The sequence below is a fragment of the Mesoplodon mirus genome (genome assembly GCF_964341445.2).
Source record: "Mesoplodon mirus genome assembly, chromosome: 9".
Lineage (NCBI taxonomy): Eukaryota > Metazoa > Chordata > Mammalia > Artiodactyla > Ziphiidae > Mesoplodon > Mesoplodon mirus.
The window spans coordinates 47,767,564-47,794,044 of record NC_138985.1 but is presented as its reverse complement, the minus strand read 5'-3'; the positions used below and the strand labels follow the sequence as shown (position 1 = coordinate 47,794,044).

The 26,481-nt window shown below is 35.0% G+C and overlaps 1 protein-coding gene across 2 annotated transcripts in view; it reads right to left on the bottom strand.

Annotated features, from left to right (window-relative positions):
* DGKB (diacylglycerol kinase beta) overlaps window positions 1-26,481 on the bottom strand; it is a gene marked incomplete at its 3' end in the record, with an annotated part of 923,203 nt that overhangs the window by 654,821 nt on the left and 241,901 nt on the right. For both annotated transcript variants that reach the window (XM_082632047.1, XM_082632048.1), the window contains one exon: window positions 4,673-4,932. In XM_082632047.1, coding sequence (XP_082488173.1) covers window positions 4,673-4,742 — 70 coding nt within the window. In that variant the 5' untranslated portion in view covers window positions 4,743-4,932. The remainder of the gene's footprint in view (window positions 1-4,672; window positions 4,933-26,481) is intronic.

The following is a 26,481-nucleotide window of genomic DNA, read 5'->3' as shown; positions in this document are numbered from 1 at the left end:
GTATATAGCAAATAAAAAGCTAACCCTAAGTGACGATATGTGGGCAGATAATGAATAACTTGGAAATACTGTGTAGATTTTACATAGAAAATATTGTTATCCATGAAAAGATTCCAGGAAGCAATGACAAACTAATAACGTGATAAGCTCAATTCTCTACACGGCAGGAGTGAGAGCTGTCCATCTTATCACAACAGTTTGGATGACTTTTTATGAAGAGTGGAAAAGAAAAGTATACTCCTCTCCCACATATCAATGGAAATGCTCCCCATAGAGTGACTCAGCCTGAAACCCTAAACAGGAGCATGGGCTCAGCATGCTGTAGGCAGCCACAGCAGGCTTCACATTAGCTGCCTTCAGCATTTGTGGGGACAACACAGATCTGAGGCTGCCAACAGCACCAGAAGCTTCTACCTTGTGGGAAGAATGTGGTCTTATAGCAGAAAAAAAGACATTGGCTCTTAATGCTCTAAAATGCAGCACTTTTCAACTTGATCATCAACAATATGTTCAAACAGCCAACATAACACACTCACTCCCTCTCTATTAAAATAATAATCGTAAACAGTTATATAACTTGCAACTCACCAGGCACTGTTCTCATTACTTGACATATATTAACTCATTCAATTTAATCTTTACAACATTCGACATATTTATTATTTTTCCCATTTTACAAGTATGAAAATTGGGACACAGAGATGTTATATAACTTTTGAAAGTCAGACATCTAAAATATGGTAGGACCAGGATTTGAACAGAGCTGTCTGATGTGCTACCTGCCTAGCCAGGAATGCTGTGCCAACGTCACTCTATTTTCCCCCCAATTAATTATGAGGAAAGCCTAGAAACTGAAACAACATGTATAGTTACAGGGTGTAATGGACTAAAATTTGTGTCTCCCCTAATGCATATGTTGAAACCGTACCTCGCAATATGAGGGATCTTTGAGAGGTAAATAGAATTCGATGAGGTTCTTAGGGTAGAACCCTGATGAACTGGATTAGTGCCCTTATAAGAATCCCAGGAGAGCTTACTGCTCTTCCTCTTGCTCCTTCCACCATGTGAGAATACAAGAAGTTGGCAGTTTGCAGCCCAGAAGAGGACCTTTACCAGAATCCATGCTCGCACCCTAATCTCAAACTTCCCGCCTCCAGAACTATGAGAAATAATTTTCTGTTGTTTATAAGTCACCCAGTCTATGGCACTTCGTTATAGCAGCCTAAACAGAATAGGACACGATATATTGTGGCACTTGTGGAGAGAACTCAAGATCAGATAACTTGAGAAAAAGATCTTTATGGTATTATCTAAGTCCAACACTGAATGATTTCGTTTTGTGGGGTAGGGGTTTCATGAACTCATTCATCTCAACCAAGAATTCGACGACCCCACCCCACTCCCCAAAAGCGTATAGAACACTTATTTGAAAAATATCACATATAATCTTAGCATGCTGCAAATTTAAATTTAAATTAATAACTTTTTAAAAATTTAGTCATTTAATACATATAAACAATTTCTTATTGAAAGTTACAAAACAATTAAAATCTAATATATCACTTTTCTAATAGACTACAGAGGGATGTCACTTTGCCAACACTGCATTGCAACATGAAAAATCTGGTCCTTAAAATGCTGCTGATAAACTGATCACATGTACTGAATAGCATGGAAAATATACCACTTTTATAATCTTCAGGATAATAAGTTTGTTTCCTGTTATGTTTTGACAATGGCAATTTACTACACAAAGATCCATCCTAATCATAATATTCTTTGCTATTTAATTATACAGGAAACTTCTTAGAGGATTTGGTCTAACACTCTTCATTGTTGTCTTGGTTACTTAAAAAAGAGTAGCAAGTCTAATGATCATGGAATCAGCACTATTTATATCCTTCACAGTTAACATGTCTTCTCATGAGACCCATTTTAATAATGTTCTTATGCTCACTGTGTCACTACTCACTACGAATTTATTGAATGCCCATTAATCTTTGTCTCAAGAGGTTAGAACTTTTACATTTATGACAATTTTTATTACCACTTGTCTTAGGTATTTCTGCAAATCTATTACTAAATCAAACATTTTAATGATAGAATTAAATGTACCTCCATAATTCCTTAGCCAGTAAAATAAAAGTAGCAGCCTGTAATATATTTAATACTTTAGTACTGAATTCTGTTTATCAGTTCAAATACAATTTGAATATCTGAGCAAAAGTTATTGTAAATAATAATTTAGCTATCATGGCAATAATTTATCTATTTTATACTAGTGCCCCCACAGGCATGTTTCCTGTAAGTACCCAAACACTGGAAAATATCTTTTAATAATCCAGCTAAATTCAGCATAATCTAAACCAAACCATTATGTTTATTTTACTTGGGAGATTATGTCACCAAATTCCCCTGTCCTCCAAGTCCAATTTTTAGAGCTAAATTTTAGAACTCTGTCTCTTTCTGCCTCTCTCTCTCTCTCTCTCTTTCTCTCTCTCTCAATTCTCGTATTTTATTATTGCCCAAGTTCTCTTCCACTAGTTTTAATGATGTAATATTTGAATCTATGCTTTTCTGGTCATCATTCTCCATCCACGTTTTTTAGTCTATTCCAGTAGCCCACTGGCCTAATTTCAGTCTCTTTGTCACATATACTATTTTCGTATTTGTAAATTAAGCTTCTTGGAGCATAGCATAGTTCATGTCGCCCTACACTTAACAGTCTACAATTACTCTTCACTGCCTAACTCAAGTTGAGTGTTGTATATTTAAATTCTATCTCATTTTTATAGCCTTACCTCCACTTACTCCCTTAATTTGTAGTGTGGCTAAATGTAGCTCATCTCACTTCCTCAAATATATGCTAAATTTTTCTTTTCATTTATATCATTTTTTCTGCATTTACCATGAATTTTTTTTTTAAGATTCATTTCAAATTCTACTTCTTCCATGAAGCCTTCCCTTTTTCCATCTCTAGCTGCATACTATTGCCCTACAGATCCCTAAACTTTGCTGGTAGTACTTAGATATTTCACCTAGATATCATTTATCCTAGAGTTGTTTATCCACTAGTTTCTAGCCTTCATTAAACTGTAAATTCCAAAAAGGGAGGGTCCATATCTGTTCATATTTGCATCTCCTACAGCACCAAGCAGAATACTCTCCCTAAAGATGTTCAGAAATATTTACTTAATTATTGGATATATCACAACAGTAAAGAGCATACAGAAATTACAAAACATAGGTAAATCATTTTTTAGCCAGTTTAAAAATCACTGAGTATAAACATGCAGACAAGAATTCAGCCATTCTGGGATAAATTGTCTTCATACGATAAGTAGATGAATTGTGCTTTCAGTGGCTCAAAACAGTTTTTCAGTATAAGGATCACATTCTGATGTCAACAATTTCTGATCCTCCCCTCCATTTGATAGTTGCTGTATTTTTATCATTATTGATGGAGAAAACTTACAGGTTACATGGGTTTGCATCTTCCTTACAAATACCCACCAGCACTCTGATAACCTCACCCAGAACACTTCAGCTCTCCAGTTAGGAAAAGTCTGGAAAAACCTATGAAATTGGCCTCTTCAGATGATATACGTTGTTTATTAATGTTCCTGACTTATACTATGTACCCTGTAAATGTGAGTGTTATTATTCACTCACATATCTATTTCTTATTATTCCAATCCTCCATTTGAGTTTAATCCTTTTCTCTGCCTCCTTCATAATATGATTCAGTTCACTCCTGACACTTCTCTCCTACATGCCCCAATTCTGTGCATAAGCATCTCCAGCTGTTCCAGTTTTTGCGTCTTTCACTATTGCGTGCTATTGGTTCTTTTTTTTGCTTTCCACTTCTTGCATTTTATTCTCTAACACTCACCATTCTTATTACATTCCCTGCATATTATTTTTTCTCTACTCATCATGCTCCCAGCCTTTTGCTCCCTCCTATTTATTAGTTGCTTCATTTTCTCTCTTCAATACCTTGACAGAGTTGCTACCCATATTTATTGTTGAAACTCAATTTGTGAAACAGATGTATTTTTGAAAATCCACGGTAAAAACAATAAATAAATACAATTTTACTGTTTATGTGTAAAGAAGCTTACGATATTTAAAAATTGCATCCTATAAAGTGAATCACCATGGCCTATCTTTTGTATCAATACACACACTAAACAACGTGGTGTAAGATCCTACACCTTCTCTTTCTTTTACAACCTCTAATTTCAATGCCATGATGTATCTATGACTCCCTACTCCCAACCTTTTTGAAATGTTATGCAGGAAAAAAAAAAATCTCACTTTTCCCCTTACTTCTGCTTATCCTTCTTCTTGGTTACAGACTCACCAGTCTCCATTCTCCCAAACCATCTTATCCTTTGCTTCACATCTATTACGGCGGGAGTGTTTCCAAGTTCACTTTTGCATCTAAAGTTCTAGTTCTTTTTCTTCGAGATCTAATGTTCGATTTAAGTCTACCTTCTCCTTTTTCTCATGCCAAACTGGTAGTCTCAAGTTCACTTACTTGAAAACACAGAAGACACACCTGTATTTATCCCAATGCTGAACGGGATTTATAATCTGTTTTGGTAAGTAAATAATAACGTTGTTTAGTGCAAAAAGCAAGTCAAATCATATTATCAATATGAATACTTACATTCAGCATATTTCTGAAGCTGGGAAAATTCTGAGGGGCTGAGATGGGCCCATTTTTCCTGGTTTGTCATGGTGGTGGTGAGGAGATCTCTTACATACCAGGTGAGAAATTCTTTATTCAGATGTTTGGCAGAATTTATGCTTCAAAGTTTCCACATGGCATGTTTCATTATAAAATACCTCAAGCTTTCAAAATATGCAATCTCTCAACATGAGACCACTGTGGATATGGGTTTGTAGTTTCAATAAGGTATTAAAGCACTGTAGAAAGAAAAAGAAAGATTGAAAGATTAGTATCATTAAACAAAGAAAAAATTGACAAGTTATAGAATGTTAAAGATTTTTAATCCTTAAATAATATATTTCAGTTATTCTATTTACATAATAATGTTTAATTGCTCACTCTAATGGCATTTTATACACATTTTCTAACACCAAATCATAGAAGAAATATGATTAAAAATAATGTGAAGAAAATTTTATAAGGTCTAGTTTCATACAAGTAGACTTTTTTTGTTGTTCAGTTTAAACTCCACATTCCAAGAGCAAAGAAGGGTGTCATTTTTATCAATCTAAACTTATCAATTTTTTAATATCTAAACAAATGTTATGTTTAGACCCAGATTATTAAATGAAGCTAAATAAGCTCTAAAGTTCCCTAAATATACAGTCTGCTAGTCTACTAGCTTTCCAACAATGGTTTGGAATGGTCATCAGCGGTAGCACATATATTTGCAATTATGCAAATCAATTTAGGCAGGTTATATAAATTGGGTTTTTTTTCCCCTAACAATTAGAAAAACCCAATAATTTTAATTTTACCATCTGTAAAAATGTCAATAAAATTTACCAAATTAAAGCAATTCCAAATGTCTGACAGACTTTCATAATTATAGTAGATGGAACTACTGTGAATCATGCTTAAAAATAAACCCCTAGGTTGTCATGGACCTACATTCACTGCTACATCTATAAAGGCAAACAAAATGAAAAACCACCTGGTTTCAACTTTTTATCAGAGACAGTAATCAATTGCTCAGTAACAAAGCAGACTGGCACTGTAATCATTACAGAAACTAAAATATTTAGAAACAATTACTCAGATAATTTATGAAATTAAATGACTGGAAGGATTATGCATATAGATGTCATTACCTAAAGGCACGGTACCTGTATTTGGCATTAGTGCCTAACCTTGTTTCGACATCTATTTACTGTTCTCTATCAATCCCACAACCTCACTGTCATATTCTGTCATCTTATCCTTAAGAGAAAAAAAAAAAAAAAAAAGCTCTTCTTGTTGGTCTCATCTCTTCAGGGTTCCTGCAATCAGTTTTACAAGGTGGTAGTTGGCTTTTTAAATGGAAAAAAATGCAGATACTGATGCATTAACAGAGGCCAAATTGCTAGGTCTTTTTTCCTCCCAGGGGATGCACTTACATCACAACCATGACTCTGGAAGCAACACAAACTAAAAGGAATAAGAACATGTGATGGATATTTCTTTGTGCTTTCCACGCAGTTTCTTCCTGCTGATTTCATCCTTCACATGGATTTCATCCTAATTCTTTGCTTCTCTCCAGTTACATGCCATTTTGGTGGGACTATAAAACAAGGTGTTCCGTTCTCTTCTATCCAAAGGGAGGCAGATGATTCGGTCACATTTTGATCATTAGACTCCATCTCATGGGGCTTTAAATGTTGAGTGGAGTTATTCAAGCACAGTGTGAAAATAGCTCTGGTCTAAATGATTACAGCAAAAATAGGATACCTGTCCCTGTCTAAGCCTGACTCTCCAAGTATCTTGTCACTTCTAGAAGTAAGTACCATTATTTTAATAAGGGATTAAGTGGGCCAGAATCAGTTTCTGTTGCCTGCTATCTAAAAATCTAAACTGATGATAATAGTGGTTCATTTATTCATTCAAAAAAAAAAGTGTTTGTTGATCTCCTATGTGCTAGAAAGCATTCTAGGGACTGGAAATAAAACAAAGATCAAAACACACAAAAGATGAAAATAAGGCTAATTCCAACAATGTGTCAGTTTTACTGAGAGCTTACAGTATGCATGGCATTCTCCTAACAGCATTTGTGTTGGATCATTCAATCTTCACCAAACAGCTCTGTGAGGTGCTAATAGTGTCCCATTTTGACAAATGAAGAAACTGACACCGGGTGATTAAAATCTGATAGATATGACAGAGACTGCTAGAAACCCACCCAATATCCATTCTTTCTTTCTTCCTTGGTAACAGAACCCTAATTTATTAAATGAAAATATATCCATCTAAACAACTATATTCCTCAGGTTCTTTGCATGAAGTGGCCAGTGAGATGTAAGTGGATGTTGGGTGGGATATATAGGAAGGTTCTATTTGCGGAAAGAGCTAGCTAGCTTTTAATTTTCTTTCTCTTCCTCCAACTTCTTACCTGGAATGTTGACATACTGGCTGTGAATTCAGCAGTTTCTGATACTAGTGAGATAACTTTTAGAATGGAAGCCACGTGCTAAGAATGAGAGACTCCCATAAAGTAGACCAGGGGTAGGCAAACAGCTGACTGCAGTAAACATTGGCCCACAATCTATTTTTGTAAATAGTTTTATTGGGATACAGACACACCTATTAGAGAAACCAGTAAGCAGCCAATTTTTGAAAGGATTTCAATGTCAAACAAAGAGTTTTGGGAACTATTCTAAAGATAGTAAGGAGCAATGAAAGAACATAAAAAAGGCCAGAAACCAGATTACTTTGGGAAAATGTCATTTTGGAAAAATATCAGTGTCTTCATTCAGATTCTTTCTATTTCACTTGGATTGTGATAGCTTCTTAACCAGCCCCCTGAGCTCTCTCCTTTCCTTAACATGGCCTACCCCTTACTGCTCATGGGTAGTCATGAACTGAGATGATTCCAGAGGTCTGATAAATTACCAACAAGTTAATTAATAAATTAGAATAGTAATTCGTTACTTAATTAATTATAGTTTTCCACCTGGCTACCTGTGCTGAAATTTATTAAAATTCCCCAGTTAATTTAGTGTAAGAAACTCAAATTTAAAATGACTCGTTAACTGACATCCTTCAGATCTTGAGATGAATGATATCTTCTCAGTAAAGTCTCACCTGGCCATTCAATTTAAAATTTAACATTCCTACACACCATCCCTCCATCACACTTTTGTTTTGAATATAACATCTTATTATCAAATATTTAAGTTATTTATATTATTTAATATTTGTCTCCTCACACTAAAATTAGGGGTAACATAAGTGGTTTTAAGCCCTGATGGGATTCCACAAAAAGAACAAAACAACTAAAAATACATATTGAGTTTGCCCTTGATATTCATCTGAACGTATATGTTAGATTTTGTGCCACCATCCTCTCATGGGCTCTAAGATAGACATCCCATGAGAGGAGGGATTTTTTTCTGTTTGTTCAGTGTTATTTCCCAGTGCTTGGAAGAGTGCTTGGTATATATAAATATTTATAGAATGAATTCACTTAAAGGCTTTTTTCATAATGAAAAACACGGGTAGGAGAGTTAGAAGGAGCCCCTGAGGTTGATAAAGAGAAAATGGCTCATAAGGAAGGAGTCAGGAACAGAAGTCATTATGGGTTTCACTTTCCTGAGAGGCCTCACCCCTTCCCTTCAACTGAATGGACATAAACAAAAAAAGTTGTGCTTAGAGATATAAAGCTTTTACAGTTGAAAAAGAAAAAAGCTTTATTTCACAGAGTTTTTATGTTGGGTTGTGAAATATAAAACTGACTTTGTATAAATGAGAATCATTCCCAAGGAATGCCGTAATTGTCAGTTAAGCAATTTATAATAACACTTACATATGAGCATCAGGACAATATTTAACTTATTTGTAGATATTTAACAAAAACACTACTTAGCTTTCCTTTTTTAGCGTGATCTTGTCGACGTAGGTCTTTACTTTTTGTATCAGGAACAGCATTTCTGGATGGATCTAATGCATTTGCATTCTAGCAAGAGGTATTTAGAGAGTAATGGCATCCCTGAACTACGCACAGTAAATTCTCTGGTTCTTAGATTTGGTTAATTCCAACACCCATATGCTTTGAATAAAACTTCTCATCCTTCTCCTAGTGGGTGCCTGGAAGCCTTTGGTTTCTGACAATTCTGGTAGTTCTCATCATACGACATGCAGCCAGATAAGAAAAAAATTAAGGGTGGGGTACAAACGGAGAAGGTTCTCCGATTTGTAATCAAATCTTTTAAACTAGTTGAACTAACATATCATAAGTCTGTAAAGAGAAATGTTGCATGTGTAATATTAAATCAAGAGGCACAGCTATTTTCTATGCCTCAGAAGGAGACAGGAATGATGGCAACATTTCCTTATAGTCTCTGCCTCTTTATAAATGTATAGACAGAAAATGACAGGATTCAGTTGAGATTCCCTATGACGCTTTCACAGACTTCCTGTTCCTCTGCAAGGGGTTTTCTTTAGGCATATAAAATGAAAGCCAAGAAGAATCCACCTCGCTGGCTGTTGGAATGCATTCTCATCTAGTGAATGGGTGTGCCACTTCAGTTAGTTGGTGGAAGGAAATAATTATATTGGAGGAGTTGGAGAAGGCTCTTTGGCCTATTGTACCTGGACTAAAACACAGTCTCCAGAGTTAGTAAAGGAAATCAATTACCTCACGAATAAGGTACAAGCAATGTCTAGATAAATGGATGTGGCTGGTTGGATGCACTGTATGTTAGTCACATTAAGTGTAGATTTCTAAATATTTATTCAAAGTCAGCATGTGATGACTCCAATCATTGAATAAAGTTAATACACATTAAGGCACACTGAAGACTCTATGTAAATGAATTTAAGGTATTATGATGACTGAAAATATTTACTGGGTCTCAAGGGTCGTAAATCCCAAAATATAAGGTAACCCGTGGAAAAATCACAGAAGTGACAAAGGATGAGACCCAAAATATCAATCACAGAACCTCTGAAAGAAAAATAGGATGAAATTAAATGGAATATTACTGTTATCACTTGATTTATAATTATTTGTTCATTTATCCATGAAAAGAAGTCTAAATTGAGACCCAATGACATGCTAGGGACTGAGCCAAGTGCTGGTGATGTAGTTATAAGTAAGACAGTTCCTGGATCTTGTTTGGGGGAAGGATCCACATTAAACAAACCAACTACACAAATAAATAATTATAAACTGTGATAAGTTATATGAAATACAGGTAATGGAATTCTATGAGAGTACAAAATACAGCCCTGATTTAGATTAAGAGATTCAAAGTGCAATCCACAGAAAAGTTTTATTTAAATTAAATCATACAAGTTGAGTAATAGTTATAAACTTGAGTGAGAGGAACATTCTGAGCAGAATCCGGAAGTGAGGAAACAAACAGACAAAAAAATAGAAATATTAGAAGACCTCCAGAGAAGGCAAGTATGACTGGAGCCTGGTGAGCAAGAGGGAAAGAGGCACATGATTAGACCACAGAAACAGGTAAAAGCCACATTATGGACATTCTTAGAGGCCATATTGAGGATTTATCTTAGTAAATTATGAAGCCATTGACATATTCTGAGGAGCAGATAAACATGGTCCACGTATATTTTAAGAAGTTTTTTTCTAATCAGTGGATTGGAAGGTGACAGGAATGGAAGTGGGAAGGCCAAATAGGAGGCTATTCCAGTAACTGGATGAGAGCTGGTAGTGGCTTTAACTAGGAAAGTCATAGTAAAGATGAAAGTAAAAAGCCAAACTCAAGATACATTTCTGTAGCCAGATCTGATAATGAATAGGATACGTTGTATGCAGGATGAGGGGATCAAGAATGGCTCCTATAGTTTTGGCTTGAGCACAGGGTACAAAAAAGGTGGAGTTTAAAGTTCCCAAATACTAGAACAGTAACAGGTGTGAGAAGAATAGAAAAATCAGTATATTTGTTTTGGGATGTGCTAAATTTATGAAGAGACATCTAAGTTTAAAGGATTAGCAGTGACATAGGCCTAGGGCTAATAAGAGAGACAGAGTATGGTGTTGTGAGTTGTCTGATACACATGATGTTTAAAGATGTGGAAGAAACACATAAGTTTGCCTGATATGGCAGCCATGAAGCTGTGCTACCTAGCTCTGCCTTCAAGAAAGAACTTGCATTCAGCTGCAAAGAGTACAGATAACTGACAGCTTCGAGCTCTTTTGCCTTTAGAATACATTCAGCTTTTGAACCAAGGTCCTACTCTTCACAGGTACAGGTCAATGATTAAAGATGATGGATGCATGAGGGTCATGCCACTTTTGTCCAATGGGGGAATCCTTTAATGATCTATATTTGCTCCAGAACACCCCAATGGACTGGCTGAGACTCTGTCATGTCTGCATTATAATCTGAAGCTTTTCATCACCAACCCTGCATCTCCCACCTTCTTTCTTTTCCCAAATATTAGTTCTGCCTTGTTGTCTGAAGGCTCTTTTTGCCTGATCCTGCTTTTCTTCCTTTTTATCTTTCACAGGAATAATTTCCGGATAAGCTTTTGTATCTGTAACTCCACCTAAGTCTTTGTTTCCTGGTGAAGGATCCCATGTGTCAGGATCCCAACAGAAAACAGACGGTACCCTTAAAATGAATAAGTAGGAGTTTAATAAAAGGGTTATTTAGGAAGTGTGGACAGAGGTTAAAAGAGCTAATAGAAGCTGATGCAGTATCCTGATCTAGCAAAAGCTGGGAACTTACTGACCCTAAACCTGACGGGACTAGGGATGTTGCAGCTAAGAAACCCCAGAGTACACAAGATCATTTGATAGGAGCCATGGACTTAGGTAGCCAGATGTATCCCTCTTTGAATGACTTAGCTGGGCAGGAGATGGGAAAATAACTTCCCTCATCCTGTCATCTTCCAACTCTCCAATATCCTTCAGTGCCTCTCACTGACCAAACCCAATCGTAAGCCAGAGAGCAAAGACAGCCGTTGGTGCAGTCTATATAAAATTGCACCATGAGTCACAGAGCAAATGGGAAGAGGATAAATAGGGAATCTGAAGGGACAAATATGAAATATTAAGCACATCTGCAGAAAGTGTGTGGTATGAGAAAGTGTGCCCAGGACAAAGCTCCAAGGAATTCCCATATTAGCAATTAGAAGTGGAAAAACACTGGAGAAAAAAAAAAAAAAAAAAGAAGAAGAAGAATATGGTGTCAAATAGACTACAGAAGAGGAAGAAAGGAATCCTTTAAAGAGAAGATAGAAGAAACTTTTCAAAAGTTGCTGAGTACTTAAATAAGAAGATAATTGAAATATCCAAAAGCAACATGCTGGTCACTGGTGACCTTAGCAAAACAATTTCTCTGAGGCCGAGCAAGCCAAATTGGAATGGGTTGCATGGTAGAACTGAGTCTGGGAAGACTGTGAATATCATCAACTCCTTGATAAGTGTGATTGTGAGGGGGAGTGGAGAGCTAAAAGTAGCAATGGAGAGAAGAATATGGACAAGTTCTGAGCTGTCTTTCCTAGGTAAAGCAATTCACTTAACCTATCTAATTCCTTTTTCATGAAAAGTGGATAATGCCGCCCACCTCCCAGAGGTATTAACATTTAATGAAATAACATGTGCACGATGCATAATAAATAAAAGATTCTCAATAGAGGTTATTTTCTCCTTGCTTTTGTAACTAAGGATTTAAGATATATCTATAGTATTTAATTTGAATATATATATATATAGTATGCATATGGGGGAAATAGATTAGAAGTCTACAAACCTTTCAGAAGATTATGGGGTGGCTTAATATAAGATTCATAATTGTGTTAGTTTTGAACTCTGCTGACACTTCTAAGGGAAAGCTTTCATAGTGCCAAACAGGGAAATATATCTATCAAGCTTTGTATTGTCTATATTTTGTAGTCCTGGTTTTTAATTTGGATTATTATTTTATTTTATTCTTCTTAAGAAAATTACTTTAAGTGAATTTTCTCTTTCTTTCCACACACGGTTTTAAGGAGGACACCTCTTAGAATAAAGAACAGAAGGTGAGGGGAAAATGGTGATTATGTACTAGGTAGAACTTCTCTCAGTGTGAAATATTGAGTGTAAAGTGCCCTGAATGTAAAGTGCCCTTCTAGAAACTTGCTATACTCTTCCAACAGGTGATGTCTGTTTCCTTCCCGTGTACTTGTGAGTACCTTTATGACTACCTTTTAATCAACAGATTACAGTGGAAGTGATACTCTATGACTTTCTAGAAGAAAGCCCTAACTAGTCATGTGAAGAGACCACTTGGAGACACCATGCGTAGGTGCACAAGCCAACAGTCTAGTGAAGTCTCAGTCAATAGCCAGTATCATCCTTCAAGTATGTGAGTGAAGATGCCTTCCGAAGATCCCACCCAAGCTATCAAGTAGCTGCCTTCTCCAAGCTGGCAGTCTCCCCAGATGAGGTACCAAATAGAGTGGAACAGAAACAAGCCAACCCATTAAGCCCATTCTAAAAGCCTGACCCACTAAATCCATGAGCACAATAAATGGTTGTTTTAAAGCACAGAGTATTTTGTGGTTTGTTATGGGATAATGAAAAGAACAAGTAACTTAGAGCAATATTTGACACATACAAAAAGTACAAAAAACTGTTATTCTACTATGACGATGATGATTACATTTTCATGTATGCTCAAATATGAAAAATGTATACGAGTGTATGTATGTTTAACTTTTAATTTACCATTCTTACATTATATGGTCAAGTTCATATTGCTATGTATTTTCCATCTCCCTCTGAAGAAAGGAATAGAGCCTTTGGGAGTTGAGTATAAATAACAAAGGTTTCCTTCTAACTTTGGAATTTACAGCAATGGATTGCTGAAAGACTGAGAATGTTGGAGCAAAAAATAAAAACCTAGAAGAATATATTGGAAAAAGTCAAAGATCCTGAACCCAGAAAGAGAAAAGATCCATTTTGTATGCCATTTTTGTTGCTGTTATATTTTGACAGGGAAGAAGGCCTGTTTGTATCTTCTATAAAGATTTTCCAAATACAAATTTAACCCCAAATAAAGAGGAGAAAATGAAAAAGAATAACCCTTTCCTTCCACCCCCAGGACGGGATACTGATTAAAGAAGAAGGCCATTAAATGGCTATTTTCCAATCTATTTGACCTGGGACTTTTTCAACAGGAACAGATACTTCTTAGAATGTTGATTATTATAAGTTGATAAATTTATTTTTACTGTTTTCCATGCCTAACTTAAGAAAGCAGAAAATCACTAAAACTAATTCTCCAAATATTAACTGTTTCCCTGAAGAGCCTCTGATATAATACATTCAGATTTTGTATTGAATTAAATATGCATGTGTTTACAATTTTCTTCTATTAATTAAAAAAATAATAAATTCAGTCTCAGGCATTTCCTGGAAATTGATGATTGCTGGTAAGGAACTAATATCTTTCACGCCTTTACTCCCTAGAAAATAATCAACTCTAAAGATGTTATTCAACTTCAAGTTACAGTATACAACTGCCTAAGGAAAATCATTATTGAAGTACACTAGGGGCCTTTTTACTAAATGAAATTTGATGTCTGCTCTGAGAAACAAGTAATGCTTGCAGTAAATCCACTGTATAAAAACGCAGAGCTGGATTCAATTTACAGACACAGAGATAGATGACAGCCATAGAAGAATATTAAACATCTTTTAAAATTAGCGATTTTTTTTACCATAAACTACAGAAACTTTTAGAAGTGAGCTTGAGAAACTTTTGGAATATGACCACTTTTCTCTAAAATTTATGTAAAAAATGGTGATTAGTTTAAATGTCACATGACATTCTATAAGCAAAATATACACTGTCTCCATCCCGCTGGTCATTGCATTATGAAACACCTATATGCCCTCTTCCCTCATTCATTTGTCCTAGGCCTTCTTTATTCCATTATCAGCACTGCAACCAAGGTACCCTTTCTAAAAATCCATCAGCATTTGTGACTCCTACATCTGACATCCTTTAATGGTTCTTTATTACCTATAGGATAATGTCCAATTTTCATTGTTAAACATATATAATTCAACCATAAATTCTAAACTGGCTAAGAGAACACTATTTTAATAAGGTAACTCTGAAGCTATATTTGCCCTAAAACTGTCAATTTGAACAATATTTAACTTCCTTATACCCTATTCACATCTTGGGCATAATGATAATACAAATAATTTCAGGAGGGTTAAATATGTTGTGGAAGGGCACCATGCTTATTATAGTGGATGACTGAAAGAAGAAGAAGGATTTCTTTCAAAAGAACAAATCGACGAATGAAATTAGGCTATGGTCTATGTTACTTGTCCTAAAGAAAAAAAATGTGAAAGTTTTTATAACCAAAGAAACGTAAAAAAAATGATTCAAATTCTAAACTAGAATAATTCCTTGGTAGAAGCATGATGTAGTATAATGCATTCAAGAGAGCCTGTAGGACATCCTTCAAAAACCAGAAACAGTGACAAACTAAACCATATTACAAAGGTTTTAATGTGGGTTTCTAAAAAAAGAGACTGAAATTACTCTTTCTGAGAAGAATTCAAGGTGTGAAATGAGGTTGTAATATTTTAAATCAGGTCTATCTCAAAAAAGATTGAGAAACAGTAGCAGCTGTTTGGAGATCAGCAAAGAAATAGCACACTTCAGCCTCTCCTGGTTAGAATGGCCTAAATATAGCAGCACTTGTAAATCCAGGGAGAGCTTAAGTCAGCCGTGAGATCTACTTCCAACTAATAGATTCCATCTTCAAAGTTCTTTCAGAAAGAATATATTCCTTCCACTTAGGCACATAGATTTGATCTTGAGATATTTGTTACAATTATGTTTCTATGACATACTCGAAAAGGAGGAAGACCTGGAAATTTGATTCTGTAAATCTGTATTTCCATTGACCAACAGACATAGCTGACTCTCAACAGAATTAAACACACACACATATACACTCACATACACAAACACACACGTACACATTTTCTCAGAGACTAATTGAGCATTTTGCTTTCCTGAGCTATGTAAGTCATTATATAGCTCAGATATTTACCCAAAGTTTTTCTGAATATAATGTTTTTGGAAAGATCAGATTCTTTCCATACTTAATTCACTGTTCTCATTTTCATTTCTAAATATTAACACCCTATTTAATTTTGACCGGATATGACTTTTGACAAAATTTTCTTTCTTTTCTTTTGAAGAGCATCTCATGTGTACTTTAAAAGATATTTATCCTGAGAACAGGGAATAAGTAATAAAAACATAAATTTTAATGTAAAACATGCAGAAGACAATATATAAAAATATCATTTTTTAGAAATACGACGGTATTTAGTGTCAATGTGCTAATTTAGATGATGTAATGAATACTAGTAATTAAACTTTTCCTGAACCTATAGTACAACTGAATCTCTGAAGCACGTATGTCTATCAGTTTTAATGATAGAAATAATACTGTAATCACATATGAAATCTGATAGCATTCAAGATACTTTATACAAGGGAACTCATAAACGAACAAATTTCAATTAATAAACTCTGCCTTATTAGCCTCCTGAGGCTTAATTTCTAAGAACTGAAAAATCCCAGATTAAATTTTAAAAACTGTCTCATTGGAATGTAACACATAGATCCCAAGGTGTCCTTTGAAAAAATTTTCTCATTGAAATACAAATATAAAAGTTCACAGTTACAACTGATCTTTTTTCTAATTGGTAAGCATATATTTTTTTCAATCACACAAACTCACATCTTTTAAAATCCAGATGTTAATGCTGCTATATATTATTTCTAGCTTTCTTAATTCTTTTATTGTGTTTGTAACATCAGTGTGTGTGTGTGTATATATATACATATACATATCTGTGTGTGTATATGTATATATAATGAACACTGTATAAGTACCATTTTACATGTTTTGTTACTTTATATAATTTTTATCACATTATCTTTTTCTGTAACTTACATTTTTTCACTAAATTCTTCCATAAATAAATATATATATGAATATGTAGCTCTGATTCATTCATTTTTACTGCTGTGGAGCAAAAGTATTCATTGTACATTGCATCAAAAAGAATAAAACACCTAGGAATAAATCTACCTAATGAGGCAAAAGACCTGTACTCTGAAAACTATAAGATGCTGATGAAATTGAAGGAGACACAAACAGATGGAAACATATAAAATGTTCTTGGATTAAAGAATCAATACTGTTAAAAATGACCATACTATCCAAGGCAATCTATACATTCAATGCAAGTTCTATCAAATTACCAGTGGCATTTTTCATAGAACTAGAACAAAAACTTTTTAATTTGTATGGAAACACAAAAGACCCCGAATAGCCAAAGCAATCTTGAGAAAGAAGAGAGCTGGAGGAATCAGGCTCGCTGACTTCAGCCTAAGCTACAAAGCTACAGTCAGCAAAACAGTATGGTACTAGCACAAAAACAGACATATAGATCAACAGAACAGTATAGAAAACTCAGAAATAAATCCATGTGCTTATGATCAATTAATCTATGACAAAAGAAGCAAGAATACACACGAGGAGAAAAGACAGTCTCTTCAACAAGTGGTACTGGGAAAATTGGACAGCTACATGTAAAAGAATGAAATTAGAACATTCTCTAACACCACATACAAAAATAAATTCCAAATGAAGTAAAGACCTAAATGTGAAACCGGATACTATAAAACTCTTAGAGGAAAATACAGGCAGAACAATCTTTGATATAAATCGCAGCAATATTTTTTTGGATCTGGATCCTAGAGCAATGGAAATAAAAACAAAAATAATCAATTGGGACCCAATCAAACTTACAAGCTTTTGCACAGCAAAGGAAACCATAAACTAAACAAAAAGACAACCTACAGATTGCAAACTAGGTAACCACCAAGGGCTTAATTTCCAAGATACACAAACAGCTCATATAACTCAATATCCAAAAAACAAACAACCCAATAAAAAAATGGGCCAAAGACCTAAATAGACTTTTCTCCAAAGAAGATGCACAGATGTCCAACAGGCATATGAAAAGATGCTCAACATCACTAATTATTAGAGAAATGCAAATCAAAACTACAATGAGGTATCATCTCACTCTGATGAAAATGGCCATCATCAAAAAGTCTACAAATAATAAATGCTGGAGAGGGTGTGGAGAAAAAGGAACCCTCCTACACTGTTGGTAGGAATGTAAAATGGTGCAGCCACTATGGAGAACAGTATGGAGGTTCCTTACAAAACAAAAAATAGAGTTACCATATGATCCTGCAGTCCCAATTCTGAGCATATATCCAGAGAAAACTATAATTCAAAAGATATATGCACCCCAATGTTTATAGCAGCACTATTTACAATACCAATACATGGGAGCAACCTGAGTGTCCATTGACAGACGAATAAAGAGGATGTGGTATATATACACAATGGAATATTATTCAGCCATAAAAATGAATGAAATATGCCATTTGCAGCAACATGGATGGACCTACAGATTATCATACTAAGTGAAGTAAGTCAGACAAAGGCATATATCATATGAGATCACTTATATGTGGAATCTTAAAAAAAATGATACAAATGAACTTATTTACAAAATAGAAATAGACTCATAGACATATAAAACAAACTTATGGTTACCAAAGGGGAAATGGGATAGGGAGGGATAAATTAGGAGGGATTAAAATATACACACTACTACATATAAAATAGATAACCAACAAGGACATACTGTATAGCACAGTGGAAAAGAATCTAAAAAAGTATATATATATATATATATATATATGGAATCACTTTGCTGTACACCTGAAACTAACCCAACATTATAAATCAATTATATGTCAATAAATTTTTAAAAAAGTATTCATTGTATGAATGTACCAAATTTATTCATCTAGTCTATTTACAGAATTTATATTTTATGACTAATTTTTCATTATTAAAAAAATAATGCAATTGGACATTTTTGCATGTATTTTCCGGGCACATAACTATACATGTTATATAATTATATATATATAACTATATATATAACTATATGTATATATATATATGACTATATAACTATACATGCAATTGCTGGATTGTAGAGTACCCTTCACTATATGATGCCAAATTCCTCTTCACAATGAACTTACTTTAGTGAGCTTATTAAGTTTTTGCCCATGAGTGTGAGAGATACACTGGAGGGTGAACCCCAATGGGTCATGCCCTTAGATAATCCCCTCCCCTTAAATCTTGGTGGGAACTGTGACTTACTTTTAACCAATGGAATATGGTGATGGTCACTCCCTTGATTAAGTTTCATTACATGCCAAGAGATTGTGTAGATTGTAAAAGTCCCTAATCAGCTGACTTCAAGTTCGTCAAAAGGAAGATCATCCTGAGTGGACTCAAACTAGTCAGGTGAGCAAGCCCTTTGAAAGAGGGTCAGAAGTCAGAGACTTGAAGCAGCAGAGTCTCTCTTTCTCTCTCTGTTCCTGGCTTTGAAGAAGCAAGCTTCCATGAATTCTACAGCCTCACAAAAAGAAATTCTGCCAACAACCTGAGGCAACACAAAAGTAGATCCTTCACTAGTCAAACCTCCAGGTAAGAACGTAGCCCTGACAACACCTTGATTTCAGCCTTGTGAGACCCTGAGCAGAGAATTTAGCTAAGTTATGAATCAGGATCAGGAATCTGGGCACAACTAAGAGATACTAAATGGATGTTATATGAAGCTGCAAAATTTGTAGTAATCTGTTAAGGAGGTACATAAAAGTAATACAATGGTTATAGGATGGCCTATTATTTTTGTTTTGTTTACATATTTCAGACTCTAGAACACTTAGCACCTTCTCATGTGTTCCTTGGCCAGTTAGATATCCTTTCCAATAAGCTACTTATTTACATCATTTTTCCATGTTTCTACTGGGTTATTTTCATTTTTCTTTTTCATATATAGGAGTGTTCATATATGAATTTATTGCTTTAAGTATATCTCAGTTTTTGATGGTAACTTTATCATCAGGATTTTAAAATTTAATTTAAGTGTACATATTTTTATTTTATAATTTATTATACATTTTTAGTACCACATGAAATTCTAAATATCTCAAGAGACAGAAGTCTAGAAAATATAAATGTCCAAAGCGAATGAATCTTCTGTTGTATAGGTAATTTCTTACTTGATCTGTGACCTCTTAAAATTAATACTCAAAAGATACTAGCTCTAAGTTATAATTAATGTTCATACTCTAGGGATCTATAATAGCATTTTTTCAACATAATGCAAGCGAATATTCAAGATTGTGGTAAGAATTGGGACTATGAAGTAAAACTGCTTTCTAATATTGGCCTACAACACTATAAAAAAAATACCCAAGAACAATGCTTTAGGTTATTTTGTTTCTAGTATACCTTTTGTTTCCAATTGCTCCATAAGATGCTGCTCCAGAGATCGTCCACAGCAGATCCCAATGTTCAAAAATAACTACAGTTAAAAGGACTTTGAAGACCAACAGTAATATAGTCAAAGAACTAGCATGATTATACTCTTCTCATGTTCGTTTTAGGATATGAATGTATACCTCCCAAGGAAAGTAAAAATAGAAAGTATGCGTATACAGAGATAGGAATACAGGTAAAAACAATGGAAGACATATGTAAAAGTGGACAATCAACTACATTAGATTAAGATCCTGCCCTGTGGAACACAAACAAAACTTGTTAAATGAGGTGGCAGCTTTGAAGGGAGTATAATTACTTGGCCTGCAAAATGTGTGTTATAATTAGGTGGCAGAGCACCATGAGGGATATTAAGTTGTCATGGTGTCAGATGGCAACAGATCAAGGAGTGAGAGAAAAGAGAAAGAACCACTAGAATAGCAGTAAGCCAAGAGATATGAATAGGAACCTCAGTTAATGATCAAGATACAGCTACAAGGTAGATCATCAAGGGAGCTGATAAAAACTAGCCAGAGTAGATAAGGTGCAGATTTTCAAATCACACAGTCATCAAGTGACAAGTGCATGTCACTGTCATGGGTTCTGGGGAAAAGAAACATGATTAGGCAGTGTTCTTGGATCTCAGTGACCTCACAGTCTATTTGGAAAGACAAACCTAAACACATTCACCTTTATATGAGGCACCCTGGTGAATAACTGTGCTTTGGAAGCACAAAGGTGGCAGTGATCCTGACTGAGAAGATTAAGGAGAGCTACAAAGAGGAAGTGCACAGTCCAAGTTTGACCTTGAATTACATGTTCACCAGGAGAGAGAGAACATGACAGAGGGTTTTCCAGGCAGCAGAAACATTGTGATCAGCAATCAACAGATGATACAGGCAGAGAGGACGGTTGTGGGGTATGTCAGGAAGAGAAACCAGAATCTGGGCAAAAAAGAGATTGGTGCCTGGACAAGACATCTGAATACCAAGAAAAGAAGAAGGTAAAGGGAGGCAGTGTCAGAGCTGGGTCTCCTTGTTAGTCTTGGTAATAAGATTTGATTCCTCAGTCATATGTGAAAATACATCCTCGGATGGGAAGGGGGGCGTGTCCTGGAACCAATCCCCAGTGGATACCCAGGGACAAGTGTATACTGACATTACTTTATTAAATATAGATTTGTTCAGAGTCAGAAACAGACTTATAAGTGAGCCAGAAAAAAGATAGGAAAGCTTCACTTCAAAAGATGAACCAAGAGAGCTGAAGTACAGGGATCACTGCTTTTTATCTTCAGCCTATACAAGAGTGGAGAAGGAGGTAACAAGTGGGGTACGATGCTGAGAAAGACATTTTGGGTTTTGTTTGTTTTTTTCATTATTGTTTTAAGAGTTCACAAATTCCCTTCTCCAATCTCCTCCTACCAAACCACTAAAGATTACTGCTCCTTTAATTGTGGAATCTCTGTGTTGTTTAATAAATACCTTCCGGGGCCTCCCTGGTGGCGCAGTGGTTGAGAGTCCGCCTGCCGATGCAGGGGATATGGGTTCGTGCCCCGGTCTGGGAGGATCCCATATGCCGCGGAGCGGCTGGGCCCGTGAGCCATGGCTGCTGGGCCTGCGCATCCGGAGCCTGTGCTCCGCAACGGGAGAGGCCACAACAGTGAGAGGCCCGCATACCGCAAAAAGAAAAAAATAAATAAATAAATAAAAATAAATAAATATCTTCCTTTCTCACCTGCTTTCCTGACTAAATGCAAACACCTGAAACAGATTAAAGGCACATCTCACAATAGCTGTGTTAGATCCAAGGATCCCATTTATGTTATAATGTCACTTACAATACACTCTAAAGGCACCCAAAGAGATGCAACATATAGCCAAAGTTGTAATAAAGGCCTAGTAGCAGAAATTGAGGTGATTTCAATAAACAGCCATATGATCAGAAAATTGTACCAAGAAATAAGAAATAATTTGAGGACATCTTATTGTTTTGATGACATCTTACTCATTTTCACCATCACAAACAAAATGACAACAAGAAATAATTTCATTAACTATAGATACAAGGAAAAAGCAGCTTTATATTTTCATGCTTAAATGATATATTCTAACAACAATGTGCCAGGTATTTCCTTCTTTGACTATAAAAGACAGCATAATAAATACTTTAAATATCATCTATCACTTCTGTCATTTTAGAAATTGTGAAATTTTCTAACTTAAAGCACTTAGTTAAAAATGGTTTACATTTTAGATCTCTAAGGGAGTAAATATTTTCTCACCAAACACAAATGTCACTCATTCTTGATAATTCATTGCCTCTTTTGCAACATAACTGCTTTTTGGACAAAATCTGAACTCTGATAACAATCACATACATCTATACTTATCTCCCATTACTTATTTCTTTTATATGTGTGTATAATGCCTAATAATTTGGTACTCAGGAAATTCCCTTGTGAAGGGCAGACAAAAACTGAGATAAGTCGGGAAGAAAATGATTTTTAAATGGTATTTTGGCATCATTTTCTAAAGACAAATATTCTATTCTTTTTATTACACTGTAAAATTGGATGATAGGTAAATCCTAAGGGATGAGTATTTCAGTGAAACAACATTAATCTAGAGAAATGTTTAATTGGATGCTTTTACTGTTCCTTATTTATCAGTTTTACAGTTTCAAATGGCACAGTTAAATGTTATTTACATTAGGAGGATCACATAAAATTATCTCCTTCCTTGAGTTTTTCACCTCAGGATATTAAATTGTTCATGGACAGTGTCAGGGAATCTTTGAACACCCTGCTAATATGTGCAAAATTGTGTAACTATGTGTACAAACTTAGAAGAAATTCATAGATTTTGTGACATTCTTTAAAGGTTCTAAGATTCTAAATATTGACATCACCTGGGAATTTTAAATAATGCCATATACTTCCTTCATAAACAGTGAATGAAACATTACATCCCTATACTAACTATATCCTGGTAAGAAAATGATTCTTAGCAGTGATGAAGAACATCATTGCAGGGGAAATTCAAACTCAGAATTCAAATTCAGGATGATTTTCCCACAATTTCATTTTATTTCAAGGTAGCTGGCATATGTATATAATTATAGGCCACTGAAATTCTTTGGCCACAAAATCTAGTATATGACTCATATAAATGTATTGGGGTTTTCACTGTTTGTATTTTTTTTTTTTTTTTTGTGGTACGTGGGCCTCTCACTGTTGTGGCCTCTCCCGTTGCGGAACACAGGCTCTGGACGCGCAGGCTCAGCGCCCATGGCTCACGGGCCCAGCCGCTCCGCGGCATGTGGGATCTTCCCGGACTGGGGCACGAACCCGTGTCCCCTGCATCGGCAGGTGGACTCTCAACGACTGCGCCACCAGGGAAGCCCTGTTTGTATTTTTTATATATTTCTCAGTCTCTGAGGCAGCCAATAAAATGTACAAAAATATTTCTGCTCAGTTATACTTTCAAATAAGTGTATTAAATAGATTTTATAATATACAAATATATGCTTAAATGTTTAACTTTCAGCATAGTACATATTTAAGAAATTTGTGATATGGTTTTAAAAATTAAAACAATAAATGATCGATAAATACAAAAATATAAAAATAGCTAACAATCATGAAATGCTCTCTATAACCTAGGTACATGTTTAACCCTTTATATTTATTTAGTGGTTATAACAACTTTCTGGTGAGATAATATTATTTCCATATTTCATATAAGAAAACTGAGATGAAGAGTTTAAGTTATTTGCCTCGAGTCACACAGTTAATGAGTGATGGAGCCAGAATTCAAATGCATGGGGACCAATGGAGGAACCTCCTCTCAGCCACCTGTAACCACTAAATTTTATTGCTACCTTATTTATAGACTAAATATTTTATTTTATATTTAAAAGTCTGGGATTCAATGGGGAAAAAAAGCAAAAGGAACAACGAATGGGCCCGCATCACTTCTCTTTACAAATTCTTTTTTTTTTTTTTAACATATAGTGCAGTTGTATCTCCTCACTCACCTTTACAATTTTTGTATATTTGTGTTTTATTTCAACCACTTTAGTTCTATTCCCTTAAATGGATTACACAGGTCACAAAAAAATCATTAAATTTACTTTTGTTTTTTTCTGTGCTTTCCCTCAGGGAAGATTATTTAAAATAATTTTCAGTAGAACTCATTTTCTATTAGACACTACAAGAGGTGATGATAAGAGCACTAGCACAGAGTCAGGAAATGCAAACCTGCTCATGGCACTGAGCCCTAAGGAAATGCTTAAATTATTTTAATAAAATTATTCTTTATTTTTATTTGATGGTCCAGAAATGGTAAACCACTTTAAATTACACTTCTTTTAATTTTAGTGAAGTTGTGAAACTTTTAATATTTATTAGACATTTGTAAATTTTTGTACATATATGAATAGGCTCCTTTTTTTTCACTTTGTCCATTTTCCCACCGGGATGCTGTTTTCTTAATATTTTATACTAGGTATTAATCATTTGTGTCTCATGTGTTGCAAGTATTTCATTTAAATTTTAAAAATACTGGGTATCGTTTGCAATTATAGTAAAAGGAAAAGAACTAGATCATTCCGTGGCAGGGTTCTATGGTCTGGGAACATAAGGACCTAAGGGAGCCACCTGACAGACTTTGGGGGGGCTTTCTTGGCATTTGGGGAGACAGCTGAGCAATGGGTGCTGAAAGGACAGCTCCTACCTGCCCCACTGCAGTGGTACAGCACCTCTGTGGGGAGTCTCCCCCTTGAGCCCTCACCCTGAGTGGACCACCTTCTAGGCTGAAGAGATGTGTAAGGTTATCTGCTAAACCTGCTCCTTCAAAGCCAGAGCTCAAGCCTCAAAAAATAAATAAATAAATAAAACAAAAACAAAACTAATATTATCTCTATTAAAGTTATATATTTTAGAATTAAATACAAAACTAAAATTTCTCAACATACTATTTAATATGAGAAAATGGGAAAATCACCTCAAACCCAAGAGGACTGATATTTACTACATACTTATGGTTGTATAAAAACTTTAAGAATATTATAATATGAATCAAAATATAATTTTAAAGTTTGAGGTAGCATATGTTAAAATTAAAAAGATACTAAAGTAAAAGTGGGACATTGACTTTGCAAAATTAAAGTTATTTAAGAATTTTTATCTTAGTTTAATTTGGCTACAGAGTTATTTTATAATCATCTTTATTTTATATAATAGATATGTTTCTGTAGGTATTCCTACTTGTTCTTAAATCACTTAAATGACAGAGTATATATATATATATATATATATATATATATATATATATATAAATTCTTAAAATGCTAGGAGATAAATAGAGTTATGTATGCCTGGTCATTAGAGAAAAGGTTTCACAAAAAATGAGGTATTTGAGCAGAATCCTTAGAGAAGCACTAGGAACTAGCCAGGCTGAAGGAACGATATATATAAAGACAGAAAAACACGTGTATTATCTAAGGGTGTTATAAGCCAGTTAACAGGACTAAAGAGAGGCTATGCACAAAGCGGTGATAGATGATAACGGGAGGAAAAAATGGAGTCAGAAACCAGGCAGAAGCCTTAAGATGTTATTCTTTGGGCAATCGGTAACTCTTGTAAAAGTATAAGTAGGAGAAATTCATGGTTTTATTCGTATTCCAGACAGAACTGTGCTGGCAATGAAAATAGAAAGGTGAGCTAGAGGCAGAGCTGCTGGTGAGGCAGCTTTGCAGGGGTACAAGTAGAGCTATGTTAGGGAGAGACACAAAAGTCATTGTGGTGCGGATGAAGAGGAAATGGCAAATTCTAGAGCTAAATCTGCAAAGAATTGATGCCCTACTGATGAACTAAAAGATGATCACAAACAACCCAGGTGAATAGTAATTCCATTAATGGTACTCTGGAAAAGCAAAGGCTTTGTGTTATGGCTAATAAAATGACTTTAATGAAACTACCTTATATTTTTGAGACCTGTGAGTTCCCGTCTTTGCTTATTTCCAGTCCCTGTTTCTCCTACTACAGTTCCTGGCTCCCTTGCTACCTGAGTTTAGCAAACCATGACATAATTCCCATTCAGAAACCAGCTCACACAAGAAAGTCAGAAAAATTAGTTTCAATTAAGTTTAGAATACAGATGGCACCTAATTTTTTAGTTATATTTGAATTTGTTGGGTTCTCCCTTAGATATAATAAGTCTATTTCTAAAAAGTAAAATGAGTGGGTGTCAAAGAAATTGACAGTCATCAAAATAAATCCAGTCACATGCAGAATGTTCCACAAATGTTATTTTAAGTCTTCTGAAGAGCATCCTCAAATAAAACGACTTTCATTC